The sequence below is a fragment of the Bufo gargarizans genome, chromosome 11 (genome assembly GCF_014858855.1).
Source record: "Bufo gargarizans isolate SCDJY-AF-19 chromosome 11, ASM1485885v1, whole genome shotgun sequence".
NCBI classification, from domain to species: Eukaryota; Metazoa; Chordata; class Amphibia; order Anura; family Bufonidae; genus Bufo; species Bufo gargarizans.
The window spans coordinates 14157940-14183444 of NC_058090.1; the positions used below are offsets into that span (position 1 = coordinate 14157940).

General features: G+C 45.2%; 1 protein-coding gene across 1 annotated transcript in view; it reads right to left on the minus strand.

Moving 5' to 3' along the window:
• Positions 1–1823: 1823 nt before the first annotated feature.
• The window catches only part of LOC122921770 (REST corepressor 1), a 47420-nt gene continuing 23738 nt past the window's right edge, over positions 1824–25505 (minus strand). Inside the window, exons 3-12 of the mRNA XM_044271999.1 lie at positions 23427–23507; positions 22518–22570; positions 21119–21280; positions 18285–18403; positions 16945–17023; positions 6517–6711; positions 4613–4690; positions 3876–3933; positions 3285–3514; positions 1824–2369 (exon numbers count right to left, since the gene is read on the minus strand). Coding sequence (XP_044127934.1) covers positions 2331–2369; positions 3285–3514; positions 3876–3933; positions 4613–4690; positions 6517–6711; positions 16945–17023; positions 18285–18403; positions 21119–21280; positions 22518–22570; positions 23427–23507 — 1094 coding nt within the window. The 3' untranslated portion in view covers positions 1824–2330. The remainder of the gene's footprint in view (positions 2370–3284; positions 3515–3875; positions 3934–4612; positions 4691–6516; positions 6712–16944; positions 17024–18284; positions 18404–21118; positions 21281–22517; positions 22571–23426; positions 23508–25505) is intronic.

Consider the following 25505-nt stretch of genomic DNA (forward strand, 5'->3'; position numbering starts at 1 on the left):
ATGCGGACCAAAACCAACGGCCGTGTGCAGAAGGCCAAAGCCTGAGAGTCCTGCTTCCCCTGATCACTCAGACTGTCCCGATTCCTGTCGCCCATACAATGACGGACAGCTTTATTTGTCTCCATTTGTATACAGTGGACAATGTGGGGGAACCAGGCCTCACAGCCTCTGGCAGCATATAAACAGCTTTTTAAATGAAAATACTGTATTATATCATAGAAAACTAACCCCAAGACCAGCGGCTCCTTGCTTACTCTACACCGCCCTCAGACAGAGATCTAACAAATCTGCTTTAACAGTACAACGCAGCGACAGATTCCAGGTACAACTCTGTATAGAGTTTACAGGTAATCATCAATGTCAAATAAATATAACGTTTGCTTCCAGAATTATTGCATACAATAGAAATAATTTTTGAATATATTAATTTTCTGAACCGGAAAGAATAGCTACAATACAAGAGGGGAAAAAAAAAAAAAAAGGACATCTTAATATACCTACGAATACAGTATATTAGCCAGTAGTTAAATGTAAAGGCACGTAAGACAAGCATGCAAATAAAAAAAAAAAAAAAAAAAAAAAAGCAAAACTGAAAAACTGATTAAATAAAGACAATCTGTTGAAGAAATAAATTATGAAGCAAAAAATAAAATAAAAATTTGTATTAACTATCATGGAGATACGAAGGGGAGTAAATTGGTTTCCAGAGTTTTGTAAAGTTACAGATGTGTATAAAGAATAAAATTATAGACATGATATAAACTTTACATGTGCAACAACTATGGATTGCAAGCGGGATCACCTGGACATTGCATGTCAATGCTCAGAAGGAAATCCTCTTTTCATTTTAGATCTACACAAAATGTACAGTAAAGCAAAATGACCCATCTTCAGCTTTTCAGTTACATTGCCTTTTATGCTCCACTCACAGCCAAAGCTGCATACAAAGTTCCCATTGGTTTCCTGAAACTGCGGTGTAGATAGCAGACTGTAAAGAACAGAGTCGTTAAGCCTCATTGGGTTTCATCAATGAAGCGCAGTCTGACTCCAAACTCCAACAGCACAGGTTTTAAAGTAGCTCTTGGTGCGACTGGAGAATAGGATGTCGAAGTTCAAAACACTCTTAGGCCTCATTCACACATCCTGGAAGAGTCAGTGTTTGATCCGTGTACCAGTTTTTTGCTATCTGCATGTCAAATCGCATTCACGGACACGGGTAAGCTGAAAATTAATTTCCAGAGCATCGCCTAGCACCAATCTGTGAAAATCACGGACCAAACATGGATGGCATCCGTGTTGTATCTGTGGTTTTCACGGACCAATAGACTATAACATGCATGCAGGATCCGTAAGCATGGACAAAATAGGGCATGCTACCGTGGGCGCGGTCTGTGGGAAACCACTGATGTGATGGGTGTGTCCGTGTGCTGTCCAAGGAACCCACAGACCGCACACGTCTGATCCACCGAGGTGTGAAAGAGGCCTTACAGTTATTATACATGATCTGAGGATGTAAATGCAAAGTTGTGATATTTTGCTTGTGAAGTGAATTGTACACGAGGACGATAAGCAGCTATTTAAATTAAAAAATATATATATCTTAAAGAAATAAAAATCTATATAATGAAAAAAACAAACAAAAAAAACAACAACTAAAAATTCCCTAATATTTAGGGAAACTAACAGATCTTTCTCCCTCCCGAGCTACGGTCAAAAGGATAACTGGCTAGGAGACATCACCCAGAAAACCAGCATGGCGTAAAAATTCACTAAACAAGATTTGCAAGGTGTCCACAGATATCAACTCCCCCCCCCCCCCCCCCCCCTCCTTCGCAGAACCAGACAATCGGTTGCAGAGTTTTTGTCCATAAAGCAAAATAAGGAGGGGGCAAGTCCTGTGTACAAGGGGGGTGGTGGTGGTGGTCTTCATTAATGCTAAACTAATTTAACATCCAAAAAAGCAAAGAAAACAAGTTTGTGCATGCAGCATCTGTACAGCCGGAACTGTGGTCATCAGGCAGCCGGGAACGTGTCTCAGACTCAGGGGGGGTGAGGGGAACGGGCGGCGAGTTATTTACAGACTGAAGAAGGAGGTCACACTGTTCCAAGTTTAGTCTCTGTCCTCGCTACTAAGATTGGAAGCAGAGTGTGGATGTGTGTGTGAGGGTAACTAGAGATGATTAAGGCAGATCTCTCAAAGGGCTGGAAGTCATTTGCCTTTTTGGTAAGTAGCTGCTTGTCCACAAAGCATGACGCGGGTGGTTGGCTGAGTTCTTGTAATACCTGAAATTCTGGGCAAATTAAGTAGTCAACACTAACAGTTCTTTGTCTCATGAGGCAGGGGTGAATCTGACGTCTAGAAGAGCAGCCTGTGGAGACAAAATGTAAGAAATTATTTAAAATAATAAAACCACTGTAGTAGCATTCGTAGCAGAGGGCCCCTGCAAAACTCCGCACATCAGCTGTCCTCATGGTTTGAATAGGTGCCTATTAGCCCTTAACATAACTTATTTTGTGAGAATTCTGTTTCCGTATTTCCGTTCCACAAAAACATAGAACATGTCCTATTTTTGTCCGCATTACAGACAAGGATAGGACTATTCTATCAAGGGCCAGCTGTTCCGTTCCGTAAAATATGGAATGCACACAGACGACATCAGTATTTTTTGCGGATCAGTTTCTTGCGGAAAGCAAAATACATACGGTCATGTGAAAGCCCTTAGTTGGGAGATTCTCCTCTATTACACATCCATATGGCCTTAACGAATTTAAACACGTCTCAAACATGATTTAAAGGCTATGGACCCCTTTGGGGGCAATATATTTTTTATTATTGCATTGTACTCATTTTGAGCAAAAAAAAATAAATAAACAACTTCTCAATTGGCCTTTATTCAAATATTTTGAGCCCCTTTCTCTGTACAGCCTTGAGTTTCTCTAGTAGCAGGATCTGTATTTTTACTGTTTCCTGTCAGGCAGCTCAGCTGATGGCTCCTCATATCTGACCTCCTAAATACTCATTATAGCTCAATTCTTATCTTACTGATAAGAATGTGGCTTAGGGCTCATTCCCACAAACATAAAGGCTCCGTGCCCATATTGCAGACCGCAAATGGTGGGTCCACAGTATACGGGCACTGGCCATGTGCTTGCGGGTGCAATGCGTTCAACTCACGCATTGCACCCGGGTGGAATACTCGCCCGTGTGAAAGGGGCCTAATAGCTCCAGAGGAAAGCTTTGAAGTAGGCGAGCGTAGGGTCCAGTACATCCGAGTGAGTCTTACCTCTTCCTCCTCATCTGACATCTTAATAGCAATATCTGGTAACTTTATTGGCTTCTCCATGCAGTCTCCATTCTCCTCGATTTTACCGTGCTCAGCTTCCCATTCTTGTAAAACTTGGTCAATGTTGAAGCGACGGCGGTAATTCACAAAGAAATTTTTAACTTGAACCACAGATTTGTTTCCAATGACGTCAGAGATTGCTTGGAAATCGCGTCCGTATTTTCGGATGGCTGCAGATCAAAGAACAAAGTAAGAAGCAGATCTGGGCACAGCAAGACAAAACGTAAAAATGAGTAACCCGATGCAAGATTCACAGCAAGGTTGATTATACTGTTACACGTGTAACATACTGCGGAGAGCCCGCACAGACACTCATCTGGGCTGTTGCCTTCTCCCAAAGACATACAAGAGGTCAGCAGTGCTATATACGACATAGGATGCTTTAAAAGGAAGGGGGTTCCTGGTAAAGATTTTGCATCAAGGCCTAGGAGTTGCAAGCACTCCTTGGATATGGACTGCGCAAAAAACACAAATAAAACAGCGCATAGCTGATACAGTACTCTCATAATAGGGTTGGCCATTTATTACTACCTTGTACGGCGAGAAGTTGCTCCTCTGTTGTCCAGCGAGCATTAAACTTTTGAGCAACCTAAATATATTTAAAAAAAATATATATAAAAAAATTAACCTCAAGCATAGTAAACATATAAGACAGCATCTATACCATATGCCCCACTGACACATGTGCAAGTAAAAACAAATGCTTCCATTTACTGACAGCATACAGAAATCTTAAAATTTGAGGTGGTGAGAGATGAAAATTAACTTCAAGATTACACCAGAAAATTGGTGAAAAAATAAATAAAAAATAAATATACATACATTTGTGGAAAGGGAGGTCCATTAAAGAAATGCCTATTTTTGACAATAGGACATGCTCTATATTTTTTGTGGGGGCCGTGGAACAGAACAACGGATGCGGACAGCAGACGGTGTGCTGTCCGCATCTTTTGTGGCCCCATTGAAATGAATGGGTCCGAACAAGTTACGCAAAACTACAAAACGGATGTGGACACATTCATATGGTCGTGTGAATAAGCCCTAATACACATATCAGGCTATTTTCACTTACAGTAATCCCACTAGTAGGCAGCGCTATTCTTGCTGTCAAAAAACAGACGTCAATAGGATTTACCACATGACGGATCCAACACAGTCGTGACTTCCTTAAGGAGCAGAAGCCACGATGCAGGTGTGAACAAAGCCTCGATACCACAAGACAAACATGATAGAAAACAGTCAATTCAGGCTTGGAGGTCTGTACTTACCTCAGGAATCCTGAACTCTTCCACTCCTCCCTGTAGCTTCTCCTTGAGAGCGCTGTTTGTCTGTTTAATATTTTGGATCTAAGGAGAAGAGAGAATTTAGAAAAAAAAAAAAAAAAAAAAAAAAACACACACCACCACTGATCCTAAAGTGGTTGTCCAGTTACCAGCTCTGTTCACTGTGTAGTTCTGCCACCGAAGCTACAAATAAACAGCCGATTGGCAGGGGTGCAGGGTGACGGACAGCTGTCAATGTGATACTGATGGCCCAGCCTGAAAATCCCTTTATGGTGTAGACAAAAATAGTGAATGGGAATTTTAGCCTTTAACATTAAATGTCCAATCTCTAGGTAAGGTCATTAATCCTTAGTGTGTCTCCTTTGTTCTGCTGATCATAGGGTTTCCCGGGGTCCTGCTCCCATCAATTACACATTATTCATCAGTTGAAAAAGCTGGTATATCCCGTTAAGACTTGCAATTCTTCTAACACTTGGACCACATTACTGCAAACCACCCATTCTGATGAGGAGCAGGAGTTCCAGGGTTGGACTCTTAACTTACTATGCACTGATGATAGGTCAGCAATAAACCTTTAATAACCAGGCCTGTTTGGACCATATGGGACATTGATGGCATATCACCAAGATATACCATCAGTGTCAGATGGGTGCAGGTCCTACCTCAGGGACCCACTCCCATCTCTAGAACGTTCACCCCGAATTGAACGGAGAGCAGCCGTACATGCACAGCCACCCTCCGTTCACCACTATGGGACACTTGAAAACCGCAGAGCGCTCTCGCTTGGCTTTTTTCAGAACTTTAACAGCGATGAATGGAGAGCACGTCATACTCTCCTTTTCTTTAGAGGCTCCATTCCCACAGCTGGGACCAGTAGCTATCCAACATTGATGACATATCCTAGCGATATGCCATAAGTCCCAGATGGGCCAACCCCTTTGATAATCAGCTAAATTTCTTCATGTCAGCAGATGTTTTCTAAATTTCTTCAATGACGTGTTTGAGGGCTTCTCCTATGCATGAGAAGTTGAGGGTGTATATAAGCTTTATTGCCTCGTTATATATTTTATAGCTTTTATTTAACATTTTTTTTTAAAACCTATTACAGAAATACTGTTTTACACTTATTTTACAGTTATATCATCATGCTTCTGGATATCAATGCATTATGATTTGTGTCACGGTAGCAGAGATTAGGGCAATGCTTGGTGGCCCTAAAAGCAAGTGTAATGAACAGACAGCCCTGGGGCCCATTTCTGTACAGGTGACCCTCTGATCATTCCATAGTTAATCTTGACCAAACCAATGAAAGAGTTAATAGGCAGAGTTCCTCTGATCCCACCCATTACAGCAGAAGCCCAGCTGTCAATCAGGGAGGAATGGGACATCGGTGCAAGGCTTATGTTTCAGCACCGTAGGAGGGAAACGAGGTGGGGGGGGGGGGGGGGGCACCCTAAAATAAGGCTGCTTAAAGGGTTTTACGATAATCGGGATAGGTCATCAGTATCTGATTGGTGGGGGTTCCGACACCTGGGACCCCTATTGATAGGCTGTTTGAGAAGACACTGGCGCTCGCAGTTTTGCCACCGCCTTCTCGCAGCTTGCCCTAGGGCGTGTGATGTTACGTTCATTGGTCAAGTGACCTAAGCGCAGCTCCACTCCATAGACGTGAATGGGGCTGACCTGCAATACCAAGGACAGCTGCTATCAAATGGACAGCGCTGTGGCGAGCACGGAGAAGGCCACGGAGCCTTCTCAAAAAGTTGATCGACCATGACTTAGGGGTAGGTCATCGGTAACAAGATCTCGAAAAAACATTTTAATGGCAGCCGTAAAAAAACGGCGTTTAAGAATTACAATCCGTGCGATCCCTGGGTATTGGTACTCGCCTGTCTCTTTATGGACACTAGCTCCATATCCAGCTGTCTCAGCAGTGTCGTCGCAGCATTGGCGTTTGCAGAAACTGCTTGAACATCTTCTTGGAAAAGGAACATTCCCTTGGGAGGGTTCCTCTTAGCTCTGTTCTTCGCTTGTGATGGATGTTTATCTTTCTTCACATGAGGGATGGTATCGTTTTTTGGCTCCTGTCCACATAATAAAACACATATGAAGTGCAAATTCAAAAAACAGCTACTTTAAAAAAAAATAATAATAATCAGGGTTAGGCCTCATGCACACGACCGTTGTGTGCATCAGTGGCCGTTGTCCGTTTTTTTTCGCGGACCCATTAACTTTCAATGGGTCCGTGGAAAAAAAAAAAAAAAAAATTGGAAAATGCACCGTTTTGCAGCCGAGACCGTGATCCGTGTATCCTGTCCGTCAAAAAAATAGGACCTGTCCTATTTTTTTGACGGAAAACGGTTCACGGACCCATTCAAGTCAATGGGTCCGTGAAAGAACACGGATGCACACAAGATTGGCATCCGTGTCCGTGGCCGTAGGTTACTTTCATACAGACGGAAGATCCGTCTGCATAAAAGCTTTTTCAGAGCTGAGTTTTCACTTCGTGAAAACTCAGATCCGACAGTATATTCTAACACAGAGGCGTTCCCATGGTGATGGGGACGCTTCAGGTTAGAATATACAACGAACTGTGTACATGACTGCCCCCTGCTGCCTGGCAGGTGCTGCCAGGCAGCAGGGGGCAGACCCCCCCCTCCCCCCCTGTAGTTAACACATTGGTGGCCAGTGCGGCCGGCCCCCCCTCCCCTGTAGTTAACTCGTTGGTAGAAAGTGACACCCCCCCCCCTCCCCTGTAGTTAACTACAGGGGGGGGGGGGGGGGGGGCCCACTGGCCACCAACGAGTTAACTACAGGGGAGGGAGGGGGGGGGGGGGCACTTTCTACCAACGAGTTAACTCGTTGGTGGCCAGTGGGCCCCCCCCCCCTCCCTCCCCTGTAGTTAACTCGTTGGTAGAAAGTGCCCCCCCTCCCTTCCTCCCCTGCCAGTGGGCCCCTCCCCCCCTCCCTCCCCTGTAGTTAACTCGTTGGTGGCCAGTGGGCCCTCTCCCCTCCCTCCCCCTCCTAATTAACCACTTCAGCCCCGCTAGGTGAAACCCCCTTCATGACCAGGCCACTTTTTACACTTCGGCACTACACTCCTTTCACCGTTTATCGCTCGGTCATGCAACTTACCACCCAAATGAATTTTACCTCCTTTTCTTCTCACTAATAGAGCTTTCATTTGGTGGTATTTCATTGCTGCTGGCATTTTTACTTTTTTTGTTATTAATCAAAATGTAACGATTTTTTTGCAAAAAAATGACATTTTTCACTTTCAGCTGTAAAATTTTGCAAAAAAAAACGACATCCATATATAAATTTTTCGCCAAATTTATTGTTCTACATGTCTTTGATAAAAAAAAAATGTTTGGGCAAAAAAAAAAATGGTTTGGGTAAAAGTTATAGCATTTACAAACTATGGTACAAAAATGTGAATTTCCGCTTTTTGAAACAGCTCTGACTTTCTGAGCACCTGTCATGTTTCCTGAGGTTCTACAATGCCCAAACAGTAGAAAAACCCCACAAATGACCCCATTTCGGAAAGTAGACACCCTAAGGTATTCGCTGATGGGCATAGTGAGTTCATAGAACTTTTTATTTTTTGTCACAAGTTAGCGGAAAATGATGATGATTTTTTATTTTATTTTTTTCTTACAAAGTCTCATATTCCACTAACTTGCGACAAAAAATAAAAAATTCTAGGAACTCACCATGCCCCTCACAGAATACCTTGGGGTGTCTTCTTTCCAAAATGGGGTCACTTGTGGCGTAGTTATACTGCCCTGGCAATTTAGGGGCCCAAATGTGTGAGAAGAACTTTGCAATCAAAATGTGTAAAAAATGGCCTGTGAAGTCCGAAAGGTGCACTTTGGAATATGCGCCCCTTTGCCCACCTTGGCAGCAAAAAAGTGTGACACATCTGGTATCGCCGTACTCAGGAGAAGTTGGGGAATGTGTTTTGGGGTGTCATTTTACATATACCCATGCTGGGTGAGAAAAATATCTTGGTCAAATGCCAACTTTGTATAAAAAAATGGGAAAAGTTGTCTTTTGCCAAGATATTTCTCTCACCCAGCATGGTATATGTAAAATGACACCCCAAAACACATTCCCCAACTTCTCCTGAGTACGGCGATACCAGATGTGTCACACTTTTTTGCTGCCAAGGTGGGCAAAGGGGCACATATTCCAAAGTGCACCTTTCAGATTTTGCAGGCCATTTTTTACACATTTTGATTGCAAGGTACTTCTCACACATTTGGGCCCCTAAATTGCCAGGGCAGTATAACTACGCCACAAGTGACCCCATTTTGGAAAGAAGACACCCCAAGGTATTCCGTGAGGGGCACGGCGAGTTCCTAGAATTTTTTATTTTTTGTCACAAGTTAGCGGAAAATGATGATTTTTTTTTTTTCTCTTTTTTCCTTACAAAGTCTCATATTCCACTAACTTGCGACAAAAAATAAAAAATTCTAGGAACTCGCCATGCCCCTCACGGAATACCTTGGGGTGTCTTCTTTCCAAAATGGGGTCACTTGTGGGGTAGTTATACTGCCCTGGCAATTTAGGGGCCCATATGTGTGAGAAGAACTTTGCAATCAAAATGTGTAAAAAATGACCGGTGAAATCCGAAAGGTGCACTTTGGAATATGTGCCCCTTTGCCCACCTTGGCATCAAAAAAGTGTCACACATCTGGTATCGCCGTACTCAGGAGAAGTTGGGGAATGTGATTTGGGGTGTCATTTTACATATACCCATGCTGGGTGAGAGAAATATCTTGGCAAAAGACAACTTTTCCCATTTTTTTATACAAAGTTGGCATTTGACCAAGATATTTTTCTCACCCAGCATGGGTATATGTAAAATGACACCCCAAAACACATTGCCCAACTTCTCCTGAGTACGGCGATACCAGATGTGTCACACTTTTTTGCTGCCAAGGTGGGCAAAGGGGCACATATTCCAAAGTGCACCTTTCGGATTTTGCAGGGCATTTTTTACACATTTTGATTGCAAAGTACTTCTCACACATTTGGGCCCCTAAATTGCCAGGGCAGTATAACTACGCCACAAGTGACCCCATTTTGGAAAGAAGACACCCCAAGGTATTCCGTGAGGGGCATGGCGAGTTCCTAGAATTTTTTATTTTTTGTCGCAAGTTAGTGGAATATGAGACTTTGTAAGGAAAAAAGAGAAAAAAAAGAAAAATCATAATTTTCCGCTAAATTGTGACAAAAAAAAAAAAATTCTAGGAACTCGCCATGCCCCCCACGGAATACCTTGGGGTGTCTTCTTTCCAAAATGGGGTCACTTGTGGCGTAGTTATACTGCCCTGGCAATTTAGGGGCCCAAATGTGTAAGAAGTACCTTGCAATCAAAATGTGTAAAAAATGGCCTGCGAAATCCGAAAGGTGCCCCTTTGCCCACCTTGGCTGCAAAAAAGTGTCACACATCTGGTATCGCCGTACTCAGGAGAAGTTGGGCAATGTGTTTTGGGGGGTCATTTTACATATACCCATGCTGGGTGAGAGAAATATCTTGGCAAAAGACAACTTTTCCCATTTTTTTATACAAAGTTGGCATTTGACCAAGATATTTTTCTCACCCAGCATGGGTATATGTAAAATGACACCCCAAAACACATTCCCCAACTTCTCCTGAGTACGGCGATACCACATGTGTGACACTTTTTTGCAGCCTAGATGCGCAAAGGGGCCCAAATTCCTTTTAGGAGGGCATTTTTAGACATTTGGATCCCAGACTTCTTCTCACACTTTCGGGCCCCTAAAAAGCCAGGGCAGTATAAATACCCCACATGTGACCCCACTTTGGAAAGAAGACACCCCAAGGTATTCAATGAGGGGCATGGCGAGTTCCTAGAATTTTATTTTTTTTGCATAAGTTAGCGGATATTGATTTTTTTTTGTTTTTTTCTCACAAAGTCTCACTTTCCGCTAACTTAGGACAAAAATTTCAATCTTTCATGGACTCAATATGCCCCTCACGGAATACCTTGGGGTGTCTTCTTTCCGAAATGGGGTCACATGTGGGGTATTTATACTGCCCTGGCTTTTTAGGGGCCCTAAAGCGTGAGAAGAAGTCTGGAATATAAATGTCTAAAAATGTTTACGCATTTGGATTCCGTGAGGGGTATGGTGAGTTCATGTGAGATTTTATTTTTTGACACAAGTTAGTGGAATATGAGACTTTGTAAGAAAAAACAAAAACAAAAACAAACAAAAAATTTCCGCTAACTTGTGCCAAAAAAAATGTCTGAATGGAGCCTTACCAGGGGGGGGGGGGTGATCAATGACAGGGGGGTGATCAATGACAGGGGGGGTGATCACCCATATAGACTCCCTGATCACCCCCCTGTCATTGATCACCCCCCTGTCATTGATCACCCCCCTGGTAAGGCTCCATTCAGACATCCGCATGATTTTTTACGGATCCATGGATCGGATCCACAGAACGCATGCGGACGTCTGAATGGAGCCTTACAGGGGGGTTATCAATGACAGGGGGTGATCAGGGTAATCAGGGTGATCACCCCCCTGTCACTGATCACCCCCCCTGTAAGGCTCCATTCAGACATCCGCATGATTTTTTACGGATCCATGGATACATGGATCGGATCCACAGAACGCATGCGGACGTCTGAATGGAGCCTTACAGGGGGGTTATCAATGACAGGGGGTGATCAGGGTAATCAGGGTGATCACCCCCCTGTCACTGATCACCCCCCCTGTAAGGCTCCATTCAGACATCCGCATGATTTTTTACGGATCCATGGATACATGGATCGGATCCACAGAACGCATGCGGACGTCTGAATGGAGCCTTACAGGGGGGTTATCAATGACAGGGGGTGATCAGGGTAATCAGGGTGATCACCCCCCTGTCACTGATCACCCCCCCTGTAAGGCTCCATTCAGACATCCGCATGATTTTTTACGGATCCATGGATACATGGATCGGATCCACAGAACGCATGCGGACGTCTGAATGGAGCCTTACAGGGGGGTTATCAATGACAGGGGGTGATCAGGGTAATCAGGGTGATCACCCCCCTGTCACTGATCACCCCCCCTGTAAGGCTCCATTCAGACATCCGCATGATTTTTTACGGATCCATGGATACATGGATCGGATCCACAGAACGCATGCGGACGTCTGAATGGAGCCTTACAGGGGGGTTATCAATGACAGGGGGTGATCAGGGTAATCAGGGTGATCACCCCCCTGTCACTGATCACCCCCCCTGTAAGGCTCCATTCAGACATCCGCATGATTTTTTACGGATCCATGGATACATGGATCGGATCCACAGAACGCATGCGGACGTCTGAATGGAGCCTTACAGGGGGGTTATCAATGACAGGGGGTGATCAGGGTAATCAGGGTGATCACCCCCCTGTCACTGATCACCCCCCCTGTAAGGCTCCATTCAGACATCCGCATGATTTTTTACGGATCCATGGATACATGGATCGGATCCACAGAACGCATGCGGACGTCTGAATGGAGCCTTACAGGGGGGTTATCAATGACAGGGGGTGATCAGGGTAATCAGGGTGATCACCCCCATGTCACTGATCACCCCCCCTGTAAGGCTCCATTCAGACATCCGCATGATTTTTTACGGATCCATGGATACATGGATCGGATCCACAGAACGCATGCGGACGTCTGAATGGAGCCTTACAGGGGGGTTATCAATGACAGGGGGTGATCAGGGTAATCAGGGTGATCACCCCCCTGTCACTGATCACCCCCCCTGTAAGGCTCCATTCAGACATCCGCATGATTTTTTACGGATCCATGGATACATGGATCGGATCCACAGAACGCATGCGGACGTCTGAATGGAGCCTTACAGGGGGGTTTCAATGACAGGGGGTGATCAGGGTAATCAGGGTGATCACCCCCATGTCACTGATCACCCCCCCTGTAAGGCTCCATTCAGACATCCGCATGATTTTTTACGGATCCATGGATACATGGATCGGATCCACAGAACGCATGCGGACGTCTGAATGGAGCCTTACAGGGGGGTTATCAATGACAGGGGGTGATCAGGGTAATCAGGGTGATCACCCCCATGTCACTGATCACCCCCCCTGTAAGGCTCCATTCAGACATCCGCATGATTTTTTACGGATCCATGGATACATGGATCGGATCCACAGAACGCATGCGGACGTCTGAATGGAGCCTTACAGGGGGGTTATCAATGACAGGGGGTGATCAGGGTAATCAGGGTGATCACCCCCCTGTCACTGATCACCCCCCCTGTAAGGCTCCATTCAGACGTCCGCATGATTTTTACGGATCCATGGATACATGGATCGGATCCGTAAAAATCATGCGGACGTCTGAATGGAGCCTTACAGGGGGGGTGATCAATGACAGGGGGGTGATCAATGACAGGGGGTGATCAGGGAGTGTATATGGGTGATCACCCGCCTGTCATTGATCACCCCCCTGTAAGGCTCCATTCAGACGTCCGTATGCTTTTTGCGGATCCGATCCATGTATCCGTGGATCCGTAAAAATCATACGGACGTCTGAACGGAGCCTGACAGGGGGGTGATCAATGACAGGGCGGTGATCAATGACAGGGGGGTGATCAGGGAGTTTATATGGGGTGATCAGGGGTTTATAAGGGGTTAATAAGTGACGGGGGGGGGGGGTGTAGTGTAGTGTGGTGTTTGGTGGGACTGTACTGACCTACCTGAGTCCTCTGGTGGTCGATCCTAACAAAAGGGACCACCAGAGGACCAGGTAGGAGGTATATTAGACGCTGTTATGAAAACAGCGTCTAATATACCTGTTAGGGGTTAAAAAATTCGGATCTCCAGCCTGCCAGCGAACGATCGCCGCTGGCAGGCTGGAGATCCACTCGCTTACCTTCCGTTCCTGTGAGCGCGCGCGCCTGTGCGTTCACAGGAAATCTCGCGTCTCGCGAGATGACGCGTATATGCGTCCAGGAGGAGTAAAGCAACCACCTCCCGGACGCATATGTGCGTACAGCGGTCGGGAGGTGGTTAAAATCTCCCCCCCTATCATTGGTGGCAGTGGAGCGTACCAATCGGAGTCCCAGTTTAAATCGCTGGGGCTCCGATCGGTAACCATGGCAACCGGGACGCTACTGCAGTCCCGTTTGCCATGGTTACTTCGCAATTTGTAGAAGCATCATACTTACCTGCGAGCTGCGATATCTGTGTCCGGCCAGGAGCGCCTCCTACTGGTAAGGGACAGATCATTAGGCAATGCACCGCACAGACCTGTCACTTACCAGTAGGAGGAGCTCCCGGCCGGACACAGACATCGCAGCTCGCAGGTAAGTATGAAGCTTCTACAAATTGCTAAGTAACCATGGCAACCGGGACTGCAGTAGCGTCCTGGTTGCCATGGTTACCGATCGGAGCCCCAGCGATTTAAACTGGGACTCCGATTGGTACGCTCCACTGCCACCAATGATAGGGGGGGAGATTTTAATTAGGAGGGGGAGGGAGGGGAGAGGGCCCACTGGCCACCAACGAGTTAACTACAGGGGAGGGAGGGGGGGGCCCACTGGCCACCAACAAGTTAACTACAGGGGAGGGAGGGGGGGGGGGGGGCCCACTGGCCACCAACGAGTTAACTACAGGGGAGGGAGGGGGGGGGGGGGCTGGCTACCAACGAGTTAACTACAGGGGAGGGAGGGGGGCCCACTGGCCACCAATGAGTTAACTACAGGGGGGGAGGGGGGTGCCGACCACACTGGCCACCAATGAGTTAAAAACAGGGGGGGGGGCAGTCATGTACACAGTTTTTTTGTATATTCTAACCTGAAGCGTCCCCATCACCATGGGAACGCCTCTGTGTTAGAATATACTGTCGGATCTGAGTTTCACAATGTAGCTCATATCCGACAGTATATTCTAACATGGAGGCGTTCCCATGGTGATGGGGACGCTTCAAGTTAAAATGTTCGGGTGTCCGCTTGTGAGCTCCGTTTGAAGGGGCTCACAAGCGGCCCCGAACGCATCCGTCCAGCCCTAATGCATTCTGAGTGGACGCGGATCCGCTCAGAATGCATCAGTCTGGCAGCGTTCGGGTGTCCGCCGGGCCGTGCGGAGGCAAGCGGATCCGTCCAGACTTACAATGTAAGTCAATGGGGACGGATCCGTTTGAATATGACACACTATGGCTCAATTTTCAAACGGATCCGTCCCCCATTGACTTTCAATGTAAAGTCTGGACGGATCCGTCTGAGGCTACTTTCACACTTAGAAATTTTTTAACAATATAATGCAGACGGATCCGCTCTGAACGCAAGTGTGAAAGTAAAGGGACTCCTGACTTTACATTGAAAGTCAATGGGGACGGATCCGTTTGCAATTGCACCATATTGTGTGAACGTCAAACGGATCCGTCCCCATTGACTTGCATTGTAATTCAGGACGGATCCGTTTGGCTCCGCAAAATCAAGGAAGACCCACGGACGAAAAAACGGTCACGGATCACGGACCTACGGACCCCGTTTTTGCGGGCCGTGAAAAAATAAATACTGTCGTGTGCATGAGGCCTTATTCCTACCAGAGACCTTTCATTTCCCATAAAAACTCGGAGATTTATCCTCTCCCTATGCCAGGTATATATATATATATTATTAAAAAGTTGCAACACACGGTATTGCAATTTTTTTTAATGCAATTACGACCAAATTTAGTTGCACCTGCCATTTTTTTTTTTTTTTTTTTTTACACGATCCTCACCAGTTTCTGAAACAGTGGGGAATATTGAGGAACATTTATCATTATAAATGAATTACTAAAATCTATGCCAGCTATGAGCAGAATAGTGAGTGCAGCTCTGGAGTATATTACAGGATGTAACTCAGGATCAGTACAGAATATGTAATGTATGTACACAGTGACTGCACCAGCAGAATAGTGAGTGCAGCTCTGGAGTATATTACAGGATGTAACTCAGGATCAGTACAGGATAAGTAATGTAATGTATGTACACAGTGACTCCACCAGCAGAATAGTGAGTGCAGCTCTGGAGTATAATACAGGATGTAACTCAGGATCAGTACAGAATATGTAATGTATGTACACAGTGACTGCACCAGCAGAATAGTGAGTGCAGCTCTGGAGTATAATACAGGATGTAACTCAGGATCAGTACAGAATATGTAATGTATGTACACAGTGACTGCACCAGCAGAATAGTGAGTGCAGCTCTGGAGTATATTACAGGATGTAACTCAGGATCAGTACAGGATAAGTAATGTAATGTATGTACACAGAGACTCCACCAGCAGAATAGTGAGTGCAGCTCTGGAGTATGATACAGGATGTAACTCAGATTATGTAATGTGAAAACTAAATCTGATACTTTTATTAGCACTGATAATAAAACTGATACCACTCTACACTGGACATATATTTGACCCTGGATGGTGTTTTCAATTATGGCAATGCTGTTCTCTAAACAGTACAACTTTTAGCAGAATATATGGTGAATTAAAGCACAAAGGAAAACTGTTGCATGAGGAGCTTCCTCATCAGCGACTGATCCTCTAATTCGATTGTAGCTGGTGAATGTAGAATATGCGGAGAGCAGCGAGAGATGAATGTTCACCATTAGCACACAAAAGCCTGCTGACAATTAAACACAACACATTCATCTCCCTCATTCTAAGCAAGGACTCGTGCTTCCATTTATAGATGCAAAATTACCGCAGAAATCATCTTAGAGGAAAGCTGCATCTAAATTAGGGACCACGCTGCTGCCTTCAAGTCTTTGGCATACTGAACCTGCACTGATTAAAGGGATTTTCCACAAGCACTGCAGTAACCAGCTCCATCCACAACACAATAGACGGAGCTGTGCAGTCCTGGAGCTACTTTACAACAGCTGATTGGAGGGGATGCCGGGAGTCAAAGGACCATCCTGAGGATAGGTCATCTATAAAAAAATCCTGTAATGGCTTTCCCCATAAAATAATTCTGGAGCTTCCTTATCAAGAACTCTGCATTGTGGTGTTCATCTCACTCTTCCTGGAAATGTTGGTTTAACCATTCCTCTAATAAATGGGACATTTCCATACACAGACCAATCAGTGCAGCGATACACCTTGCAGACAAGGGGATTGGTAACACACAATATAGTTACCGTACATATACTTCCAGGAGGAGTAAAAGAAGAACAGCACAACGCAGAGTTCTGAGAAACAATGCCCCAATGCCTGCATTTGATAACAGATGCAGACAGGTCCTCTGTGAATATGTTTTTAGAGCAGCCCCCGTGCATTACTTGCCTCTTTTTTAGGTTCTTTTTGCGGATCGACCACCATATCAATCGCGTTGTTGCCATTGTTCTCTTCCACCTCGTCTCCACTAAGAAAATTAAAAAAGATTTTTTAAAATACACATACAAAACACATACATGCAAAAATTAACAGAATCTATTTCAGCTTGCTCCTTGTCAGCCATTACAATGTAGTGGAAAACTGATCTGTCAGACAATTTAAAGGGGGTTGTAGAGGATTAGAAAAACATGCCGGCTTTCTTGCACAAGGAGCGACACACAGGTCCACAGGCTGTTTGTGGTACTGCAGCTCAGCCAAGTTCACTTCCCGACACAAGCCACGGAGAAGTATGGCCGTGTACTAAAAAAGACAAATCTTAGAAGGGGTTTTCTGAGACTTAGGTCATCGGTATCTGATCAGTGGCGGTCTGACAGCCAGCTGTTTGAGGAGGCACTGGCGCCCGCAGTAGAACCGCAGCCTACTTCCAGCTTTCCCTAGTCCAGTGACACGTTCATAGAAGTGAATGGGGCTGTGCGCGATACCAAGCAGTGGCTATACAATGTAAGGCTCTGCACTTGGCGAGCTGAGAGAAGGCCTCGGCTCCCGTACTAGCACCCCTGCCATCTAAAACAGCCAATCAGCGGGGCCCTGGGTGTCAGACCCCACCGATCAGATACTGATGACCTATACTCTAGATTTAAGTCTCAGAAAACCCCTTCAAGCAGGGCCAGCAGCCACTTAAGCGGCGTTTACATTCTCATGCAACAGCCGTGCTTCTCTCTGTTTTCGCCCATGTGTACGTGGCAGAATTTTTCCTGCAGACATCTGCACTGTCTGAACAGAGGCCACATCTGGCCGCACACAACATGAACACTGGAGGATTCCTGAGCTACAGTCTCCTCTGGACGGGGCAGCACGACCTACCTACCCCTGCAGGAGATTAGTGCTGCCAGCGCCACAGATTTTTACCCCCCTCTCGAGGGAATTAAATGCTTGTCTATGGGGCGACACAGTCGTCGACCGAACGAGCATTCAGTAGACTTAAGCCGGCATCGAAACGCACTCCGCAAAACTCCTACATGTAATTGACAAAGCCACCAGCCGTCCAAATAATGCTGGCGCTTAACTGAAAGTAATGTTGCTATGGATATTTTCCCCCAGTGAATTGAGGACCATTTCGGCTTATTCCTGGAGTGATTAACAAAAGGACACTTTTCACTGTAAAATACAGAACTGGGAACAGAAAGTACATTGATAAATCTGGAGCAGGTGCGGGCGAGGAGGTGAGAGGCGGGGGAGCGGGCGCTCCTTACACAAAGCAGAAAATCACATTAGAATCCTTCTTTTACCTTCCTTCTCGTTCACGTTTTTGCTTGCGCGCATGGCGATCCATCACGCTGGTCTTGGACCTGGTCTTCTTCCAGGAGTAATAAAATTTCACTAGGCTGCCGATGGATTTATCGGGAAGCTGCAAGGAATTAAACAAGTTGTCCCATGAAGAATATTCTACATTCAAACCAGCGCCTGGATCTGAATGCCTCCGAAATTGAATGCGATGAAAAAATTTGTATAGCCACCGAATTATTAACTGATGTTTATCTGTATAGCGCCACCTGCTGTTTATTTTTTTCTGCATTTCTCTGTCCATCTCAGATACGTCGCTGGGCTGGTCGCACATGATCAGTTCCATTCTTCAACTGCCACCAGCTAGATCTACTGTTAGAGGCTGTGACAGTTACAGAGCTGCAGCAGAATGGACACGCCCCCCTGAGCTGTCATAGGGAGCGAGCTGTAGCAGAATGGACACGCCCCCCCCGAGCTGTCATAGGGAGAGAGCTGCAGCAGAATGGACACGCCCCCCCTGAGCTGTCATAGGGAGCGAGCTGCAGCAGAATGGACACGCCCCCCCTGAGCTGTCATAGGGAGCGAGCTGCAGCAGAATGGACACGCCCCCCCTGAGCTGTCATAGGGAGCGAGCTGCAGCAGAATGGACACGCCCCCCTGAGCTGTCATAGGGAGCGAGCTGCCAACCCGAAGGGAATCTAGCGGGGCAATGGGAGCAATGAATGGGGAGATCTCTGGATCCATGTGAGCTACAGGGCTGGTTCTAGCTTTGTTAGAAAGAGACGGTCATGTACTATATGATGTCTGATCATTTTACATCAATCATGGGATCACCCTCTTAAAAGGGTTATCCCATGATTAATGTAAAAAATTAAAATCATGTAGTACATGACGATCTCTTTCTAACAAAGCTAGAACTAGCCCTGTACCTCACAGATCTCCCCCATTCATGGCTCCAAGCTGGCAGTTTAGGAGGCATGTCTTTCTCAGAGGGTGTGTCCTTTCTGAGGCAGCCCTCTCCCTATAACAGCTTAGGAGGCAGTTGCAGGTTCGAAGTGAGAATGTGCAGCCTTCTCAGCGAGTTGGACAGAAAAATTTCAGAACTAAAACAGCAGGTGGCGCTATACAGATACAATTTATTGGCAAACTCAGCGGCCATACTACATTTTAATGACAAGCAAATACGAAGTAATCAGATCCAGGTGCTTGTAGAATAGTTTTCATAGGACAACGCCTTTAAGCAAAGATTTGTCAGAAAATTAGTCTGTGCCGGCCCAGCTGGATAAAGTTGGTGCAAGTGCATGTTCTGATGCCTTGTGAGGATGTGGCTAGTAACATACAACTTAAATTAATCTAGAAAATTTCAGCCCGCACAACCCCTAGCAGGTGCAGATTGCTATGGCGAAATAGAAATATAAATGTAAAAACACAGAATGCAATCGCACACTGCAACCAGCACTCTGCCTTGCCTTTATGCTGGATGTTGAATAAGGCATTGGTGTACATTTTGGCCAAAGCGTAATAAGCCACTCACCGCGTCAAGGTTGCCTTCATGATGTGGCTGTCATGGCCCATAAAAGGTAGGAACTAGTGTTAGGGACCACTCATGAAGGCAACCTTGACGCGGTGAGTGGCTTATTACGCTTTGGCCAAAATGTACACCAATGCCTTATTCAACATCCAGCATAAAGGCAAGGCAGAGTGCTGGTTGCAGTGTGCGATTGCATTCTGTGTTTTTAAATTAATCTAGGTTTTCGTAATGGTAAAAATTCTGAGAAGGGGGGGGGGAAGCAATCCCGCTGCAGTTTTAAATTATTTATTTTACAGCATACACAGATCATCATAAATGATGGCAGAATGCATTGTACAGGTTATTTCTTGATGCCAAGTTTGTGTATTATTTTAGGTTTTGGGACTTGCAGTTAATAAACAAGTGAGGTTATAATTTTTATTTAGCATAGCTTCAGTCAATTTTATTTTTTCTTATTAAAACCCAAAGGGTAATTCCATGTACTAAAGTAAATTAGCCTGCACACTAATTGTTTGGGTATTCAAACGTATGCCTTAACAGGGTATGTAGTCAGCCAGCCCAGGGGAGTCCTTCAATGTGCTTTCTGCAATACATGGCATAAGCCTTGGTAGCATCGCAAAGATACCCCATTACGCAATCCAAGGGGAGATCAAGCATATACATTAAAAGGGGTTGTCCAGAAATATTATATTGATAGCCTATCCTCAGGATAGGTCATCAATATCAGATCAGCGGAGGTCCGATCAAGACACCCCCCAGCAATCTGCTGTATGAAGAGGCCACTGTGCTCTTTACAGTGTACGGTGCTGTGCTCTATAAGCTGGGTAGTGGCTGTGCTTGGTATTGCAGCTACCTACCATTCTGGGCTGCATCTAGGCCGTTTGACCCATGTAGGGTGACGTTACTGACCTAGGAAGAAGCCTCACAGAGCGCTGCAGCCTCTTCAGACCGCTGGTCAACGGGGGGGGGGGGCAGGATTCGGACCCCGAACCATCTGATATTGATTACCTACCCATCAATACCAATCCCTGATAACCCCCTTTATAAAACTCTGCACAGGGCTCCAATCAACTATCACATTGACAGTTGGGCCATCTATAAGTTGGCAATTCCTTCAACTGCACAGAAAGGGCTTGTCATATGGCTGTAACACTACTGCTACTGCCATGGGAAGGTGCAGAAACTTTTCCAGATGACACCTAGTATAATGTAGTTCTGCAAGCAATGGTGTGTAACGTGTCCCCCTATGTAGTACCAGTGTAACCCACAGCTTCGCTGCAGCAGAGATTTTCCCTGCATGGTTCTTACCATTTGCTGGATCCGGTGAAAGGTTTTTCCATGAAAGCTGAACGCTTGTTCGAACAGAACTTTATCCTCCACCGTCCATTCGTCAGGAAATGGGGTAAAGTTAGGTAAATCAGCCAATGACTTCTCAATGTTGTGTTTGTGCCAGAAAAGCATTCCAAGAGCCTGTGACGGAAGCATGTAATTGTGTAAGTCACGGCAGGGACGTGAACAACATGTCAGAAGCAAGCGGCCAATGTTTGCACACAGACGTGTGCGCTTCTGGTCCGTCCAGTAATCTAGCATTTTACAATGTGCCAAAGAGCTTAACATGGGAGGTCATCTGCTTTCAAATAAATTATGTGACAATAATAAGACCCAGGTTCCTTTAATATAACAACCGCGAGTACCTCAGCCTGGAGCATTAGCACATTGGAAGAAGGGACAAGCAAAGCTCTGCACACTTTATGGGCCGCTCTGATAAATTATCCTATACCTGTTGCATCCCCAACTCTTTTGCAGGACTACGACTCTTAGCCACACGTGGCCAAGGCATGGAAGGAGATGCATTTTTGCAAAAATCAGAAAGCTACAATTTGGGGAATATCATAGAAAGTAATAAAAAAGACAAGCCAACAAGTTAGGTGCTGGTGGCAAATTCTGCATGCACTGGCTACACGATGCCAGGGATTTCACTAGTCCTGCTACATGAAGACAGAGCAGTGATGTTTCCCTGCACAGCAGCTGTAATAGTGTAGGAAAGGAAAGGGGCCCTGTAACAGGCCATTCGCTCACCAGCCCCCACCGCTCCAGTTGTGAAGCTTGCCAAGTCGCCGCTAGTCTCTACCTCACGAGAGGCACGCTTTGGCAATCACTGGACGAGGCTGGTTGCCACGGCAGCCAGTGATTGGCAGAACGGACATCCCCAGGCATTTCCGACGTGTCGAGATTGGATCAGGAAGCAAAGACCAGAGGAACCCGGTGCCAGAACGGGAGCGGTGAAGGATGGATATAGGCTTATCTTTTTTCTATCCCACTTTGAACCAGTGACTGATCAGCTGCAAATTTGCCATTGAGGATCTTCATGCAGCAGATCCGCAGTGTTGTACAGTACCAGCAAAGTGGATTCGAATTTCTGAATTCTCATTCACACGTTGCATAAAAAAAAACTAAAAAAAAAATTATAATAAAATGCAGCAGAAAAGGTGTTGCATCGTAGAATTGAAATCTGCACCCAGTCAATTTATAAAGCAGATTTCACCCTTTATAATGGAGAGAGTGAAATCTGCTGGCTTTTCCGCTGCCAACACCGCATGTAACACACATGCGATTTCTGCTGCAGGAAGGCGCCAAAAACCACAGCAGATTTTTTGTCACGTTTAAACCCGGCCTGACACTACAAACGGTAGAAACAACTCATTACCTGCTCCATGTTATAGCCGTGTTTCTCTTTTGCCACAGAAATATATTCATCCACTGAAAAACAGACAGAGGTTAGATTAATGGATGAGGCGAGATCATAGGACGACTATCTGAATAAGTCCAAAGTGCCGCCCTCTCTGGTGGTCAGGACCATGGACGTGCACACAGGCTGGTGTTTTTGCCTATAGTGTGCAAGCACGACCACCGATGCTGGATTACAGGGTGGTCACAACCATGGATACGAGCAGTGTATAACGTGATGGAAAAATGAATCCAGCCAGCAAAGGAAGCAATATGGACAGTCACAATACATTAGTAAGTGCCTTGTATTAACTTTATCTACATGATAAATGCTATTTGCTGAAGTGAGACAACCCCTTTAAGAGTGTGGCATGATTTATAAAATTCAATATAAGGACCCAATGCCACGCTGTCCAAAGAAGGTGGAGGGGATTGTAAACATCAGAAACTGTTACAGCAAAGATGTAACTGTTACAGAAAAGATGTTACAGCAAAGATTGTTCCATCATTTCCCCAACAAATCAAAAGGTAAACTGTGTGTAGAGCCCAATGTTATAGTAATGTGTGATTTGGGACTGAACCCTGCAGCCTGACACCTACGACCATAGCGTGCAATGGGATTCATGCGCAGCTCATGACTGCCATCTAGTGGCAGAGTACAGAATGCAGCACAGACATTTATCTGCTGTAAAAAGGTGAGAAAATAAGACTCGTAGACATGAACTATTGAGGGTTATTTAACAAAAAAATCCACAGAAAGAGAATAATAATTTTGAACACTGAATATCTAAAGACGGGCCCACAAGCATGAATACATGACCCAACCTGCAATGCAGCCCTGTTCCTCAATAAAAGCTACGGACCATGTTATACAGGGTGGGACACTCACATTTAGCCTCTGATAGATTCTGGTTAGGTGACCACACCAGCATGCCCAGATTCTCTCGCTCCTGACAGGTTTTTGCTACTTCTGTGAGAGACAAAAACAAAAAAAAACACATGACAAATACATTTTATATCTGAAAATACGAGAACAGAACTTTCTATGAGCAAACAAAATTTTCCTGCAAGCGGGGGCCTGAACTGCCTGCAGGGTAAAGGTGGAAAACTTAAAATCTTCTCGACTTTCTCTAGTTATACAATATTGGGCCTTAGCACCATAAAACCAGAGATTTTTCTTTTGAATGTGGACTTGAAGATGTCATAAACAGAGAAATATAGGTTCACGCGGAGCTGTAGCATCTTCTGCTGCACCTTTATATAAATTTTATAAAAGCAGATACCTTGTCTACTAAAGATAAATTGTGTATATCATGAGGCTCCTGCTCGGAAACAGGTCACTGAAGAGCACATAAAATAATGCTGTAATACGTCTAGGACGGAACCCATACATTATGCAGCAGAAAACTAAGGTTATCTCAGGACTTTCACTATACAGTGACTGAACACATCTTAAATCTCAGAAATTATAGGCTTGATGTACTGAGGCAGAAGTTCCGGCTGTGCCCTCTAGAGGGCAGACGATCTGCATTATGGAGCGGTGGCCACGTGATCCTGCTCAGTAGCCTGGACAAGGGAGCGCTGATCTGCACAACTACACAATCTGCAGATTCTAATCTAATGCTTATGGGCAGCTCAAATAAATAGTCATTAACGAGTCAGGAACTACATCCAGGTAATCATCCTACAGCCAGGCTATGCTCCGGCTGCTGCAACAAAAGGGCAAGGCCACCTGCGACAGCAGCTCTTGTGGATATGCCATCTTGTCACTTAGGCTAAGTTCACATCAGCGTTCAGCCTTTCCGTTCTTCTACTCCGTTATATGGGCAGGAAAAACAGAAAGGACGGATTCAGCACATAACTGAGCTGAACGGAGCCTACGGACCCCATAGACTATAATGGGGTCCGTTAGATTTCCGCCCAGAGGAAGATTTTTGAAGCGGAGATAAAAAAATCCTGCATCTACTACTTTTGTCTCCGTTCCAAAATCATCTTCTGAGCGTAAACCTAACGGACCGAATTATAGTCTATGGGGGTCTATGGGGTCCGTAGGCTCCGTTATGTGCCGAATCCGTCCATTCCGTTTTTTCCTGCCCCTATTACGGAGTAGGAGAACAGAAAGGCTGAACGCTGATAATACATTCATATGTGACACCAGGGAAAGGTTCTTCACCAGAACAAGGAGACAGATGACAAGGGGTAAGGTTACCATCAAATAATAATAATAAAAAAATTATATATATTTCCAGAAATATTTAATATTGTATCTGCTCTTAAGTATAGGTTACAGATAATGGGTGATGTCATCATTTGCTTTTACAAAGTCTGAACAGGAAATAAATCCATATTACTATGAAACATCACAACCTAAAATTTATCCTGTACTGATCCCAAGTTACATCCTGTATTATACTCCAGAGCTTTATTCACTATTCTGCTGGTGCAGTCACTGTGTACATACACTACATTACTTATCCTGTACTGATCCTGAGTTACATCCGGTATTATACTCCAGAGCTGCACTCACTATTCTGCTGATGGAGTCACTGTGTACATACATTACTTATCCTGTACTGATCCTGAGTTACATCCTGTATTATACTCCAGAGCTGCACTCACTATTCTGCTGATGGAGTCACTGTGTACATACATTACTTATCCTGTACTGATCCTGAGTTACATCCTGTATTATACTCCAGAGCTGCACTCACTATTCTGCTGGTGCAGTCACTGTGTACATACATTACTTATCCTGTACTGATCCCGAGTTACATCCTGTATTATACTCCAGAGCTGCACTCACTATTCTGCTGGTGCAGTCACTGTGTACATACATTACATTACTTATCCTGTACTGATCCTGAGTTACATCCTGTGTTATACTCCAGAGCTGCACTCACTATTCTGCTGGTGCAGTCACTGTGTACATACATTACTTATCCTATATTATACTCCAGAGCCGCAATCA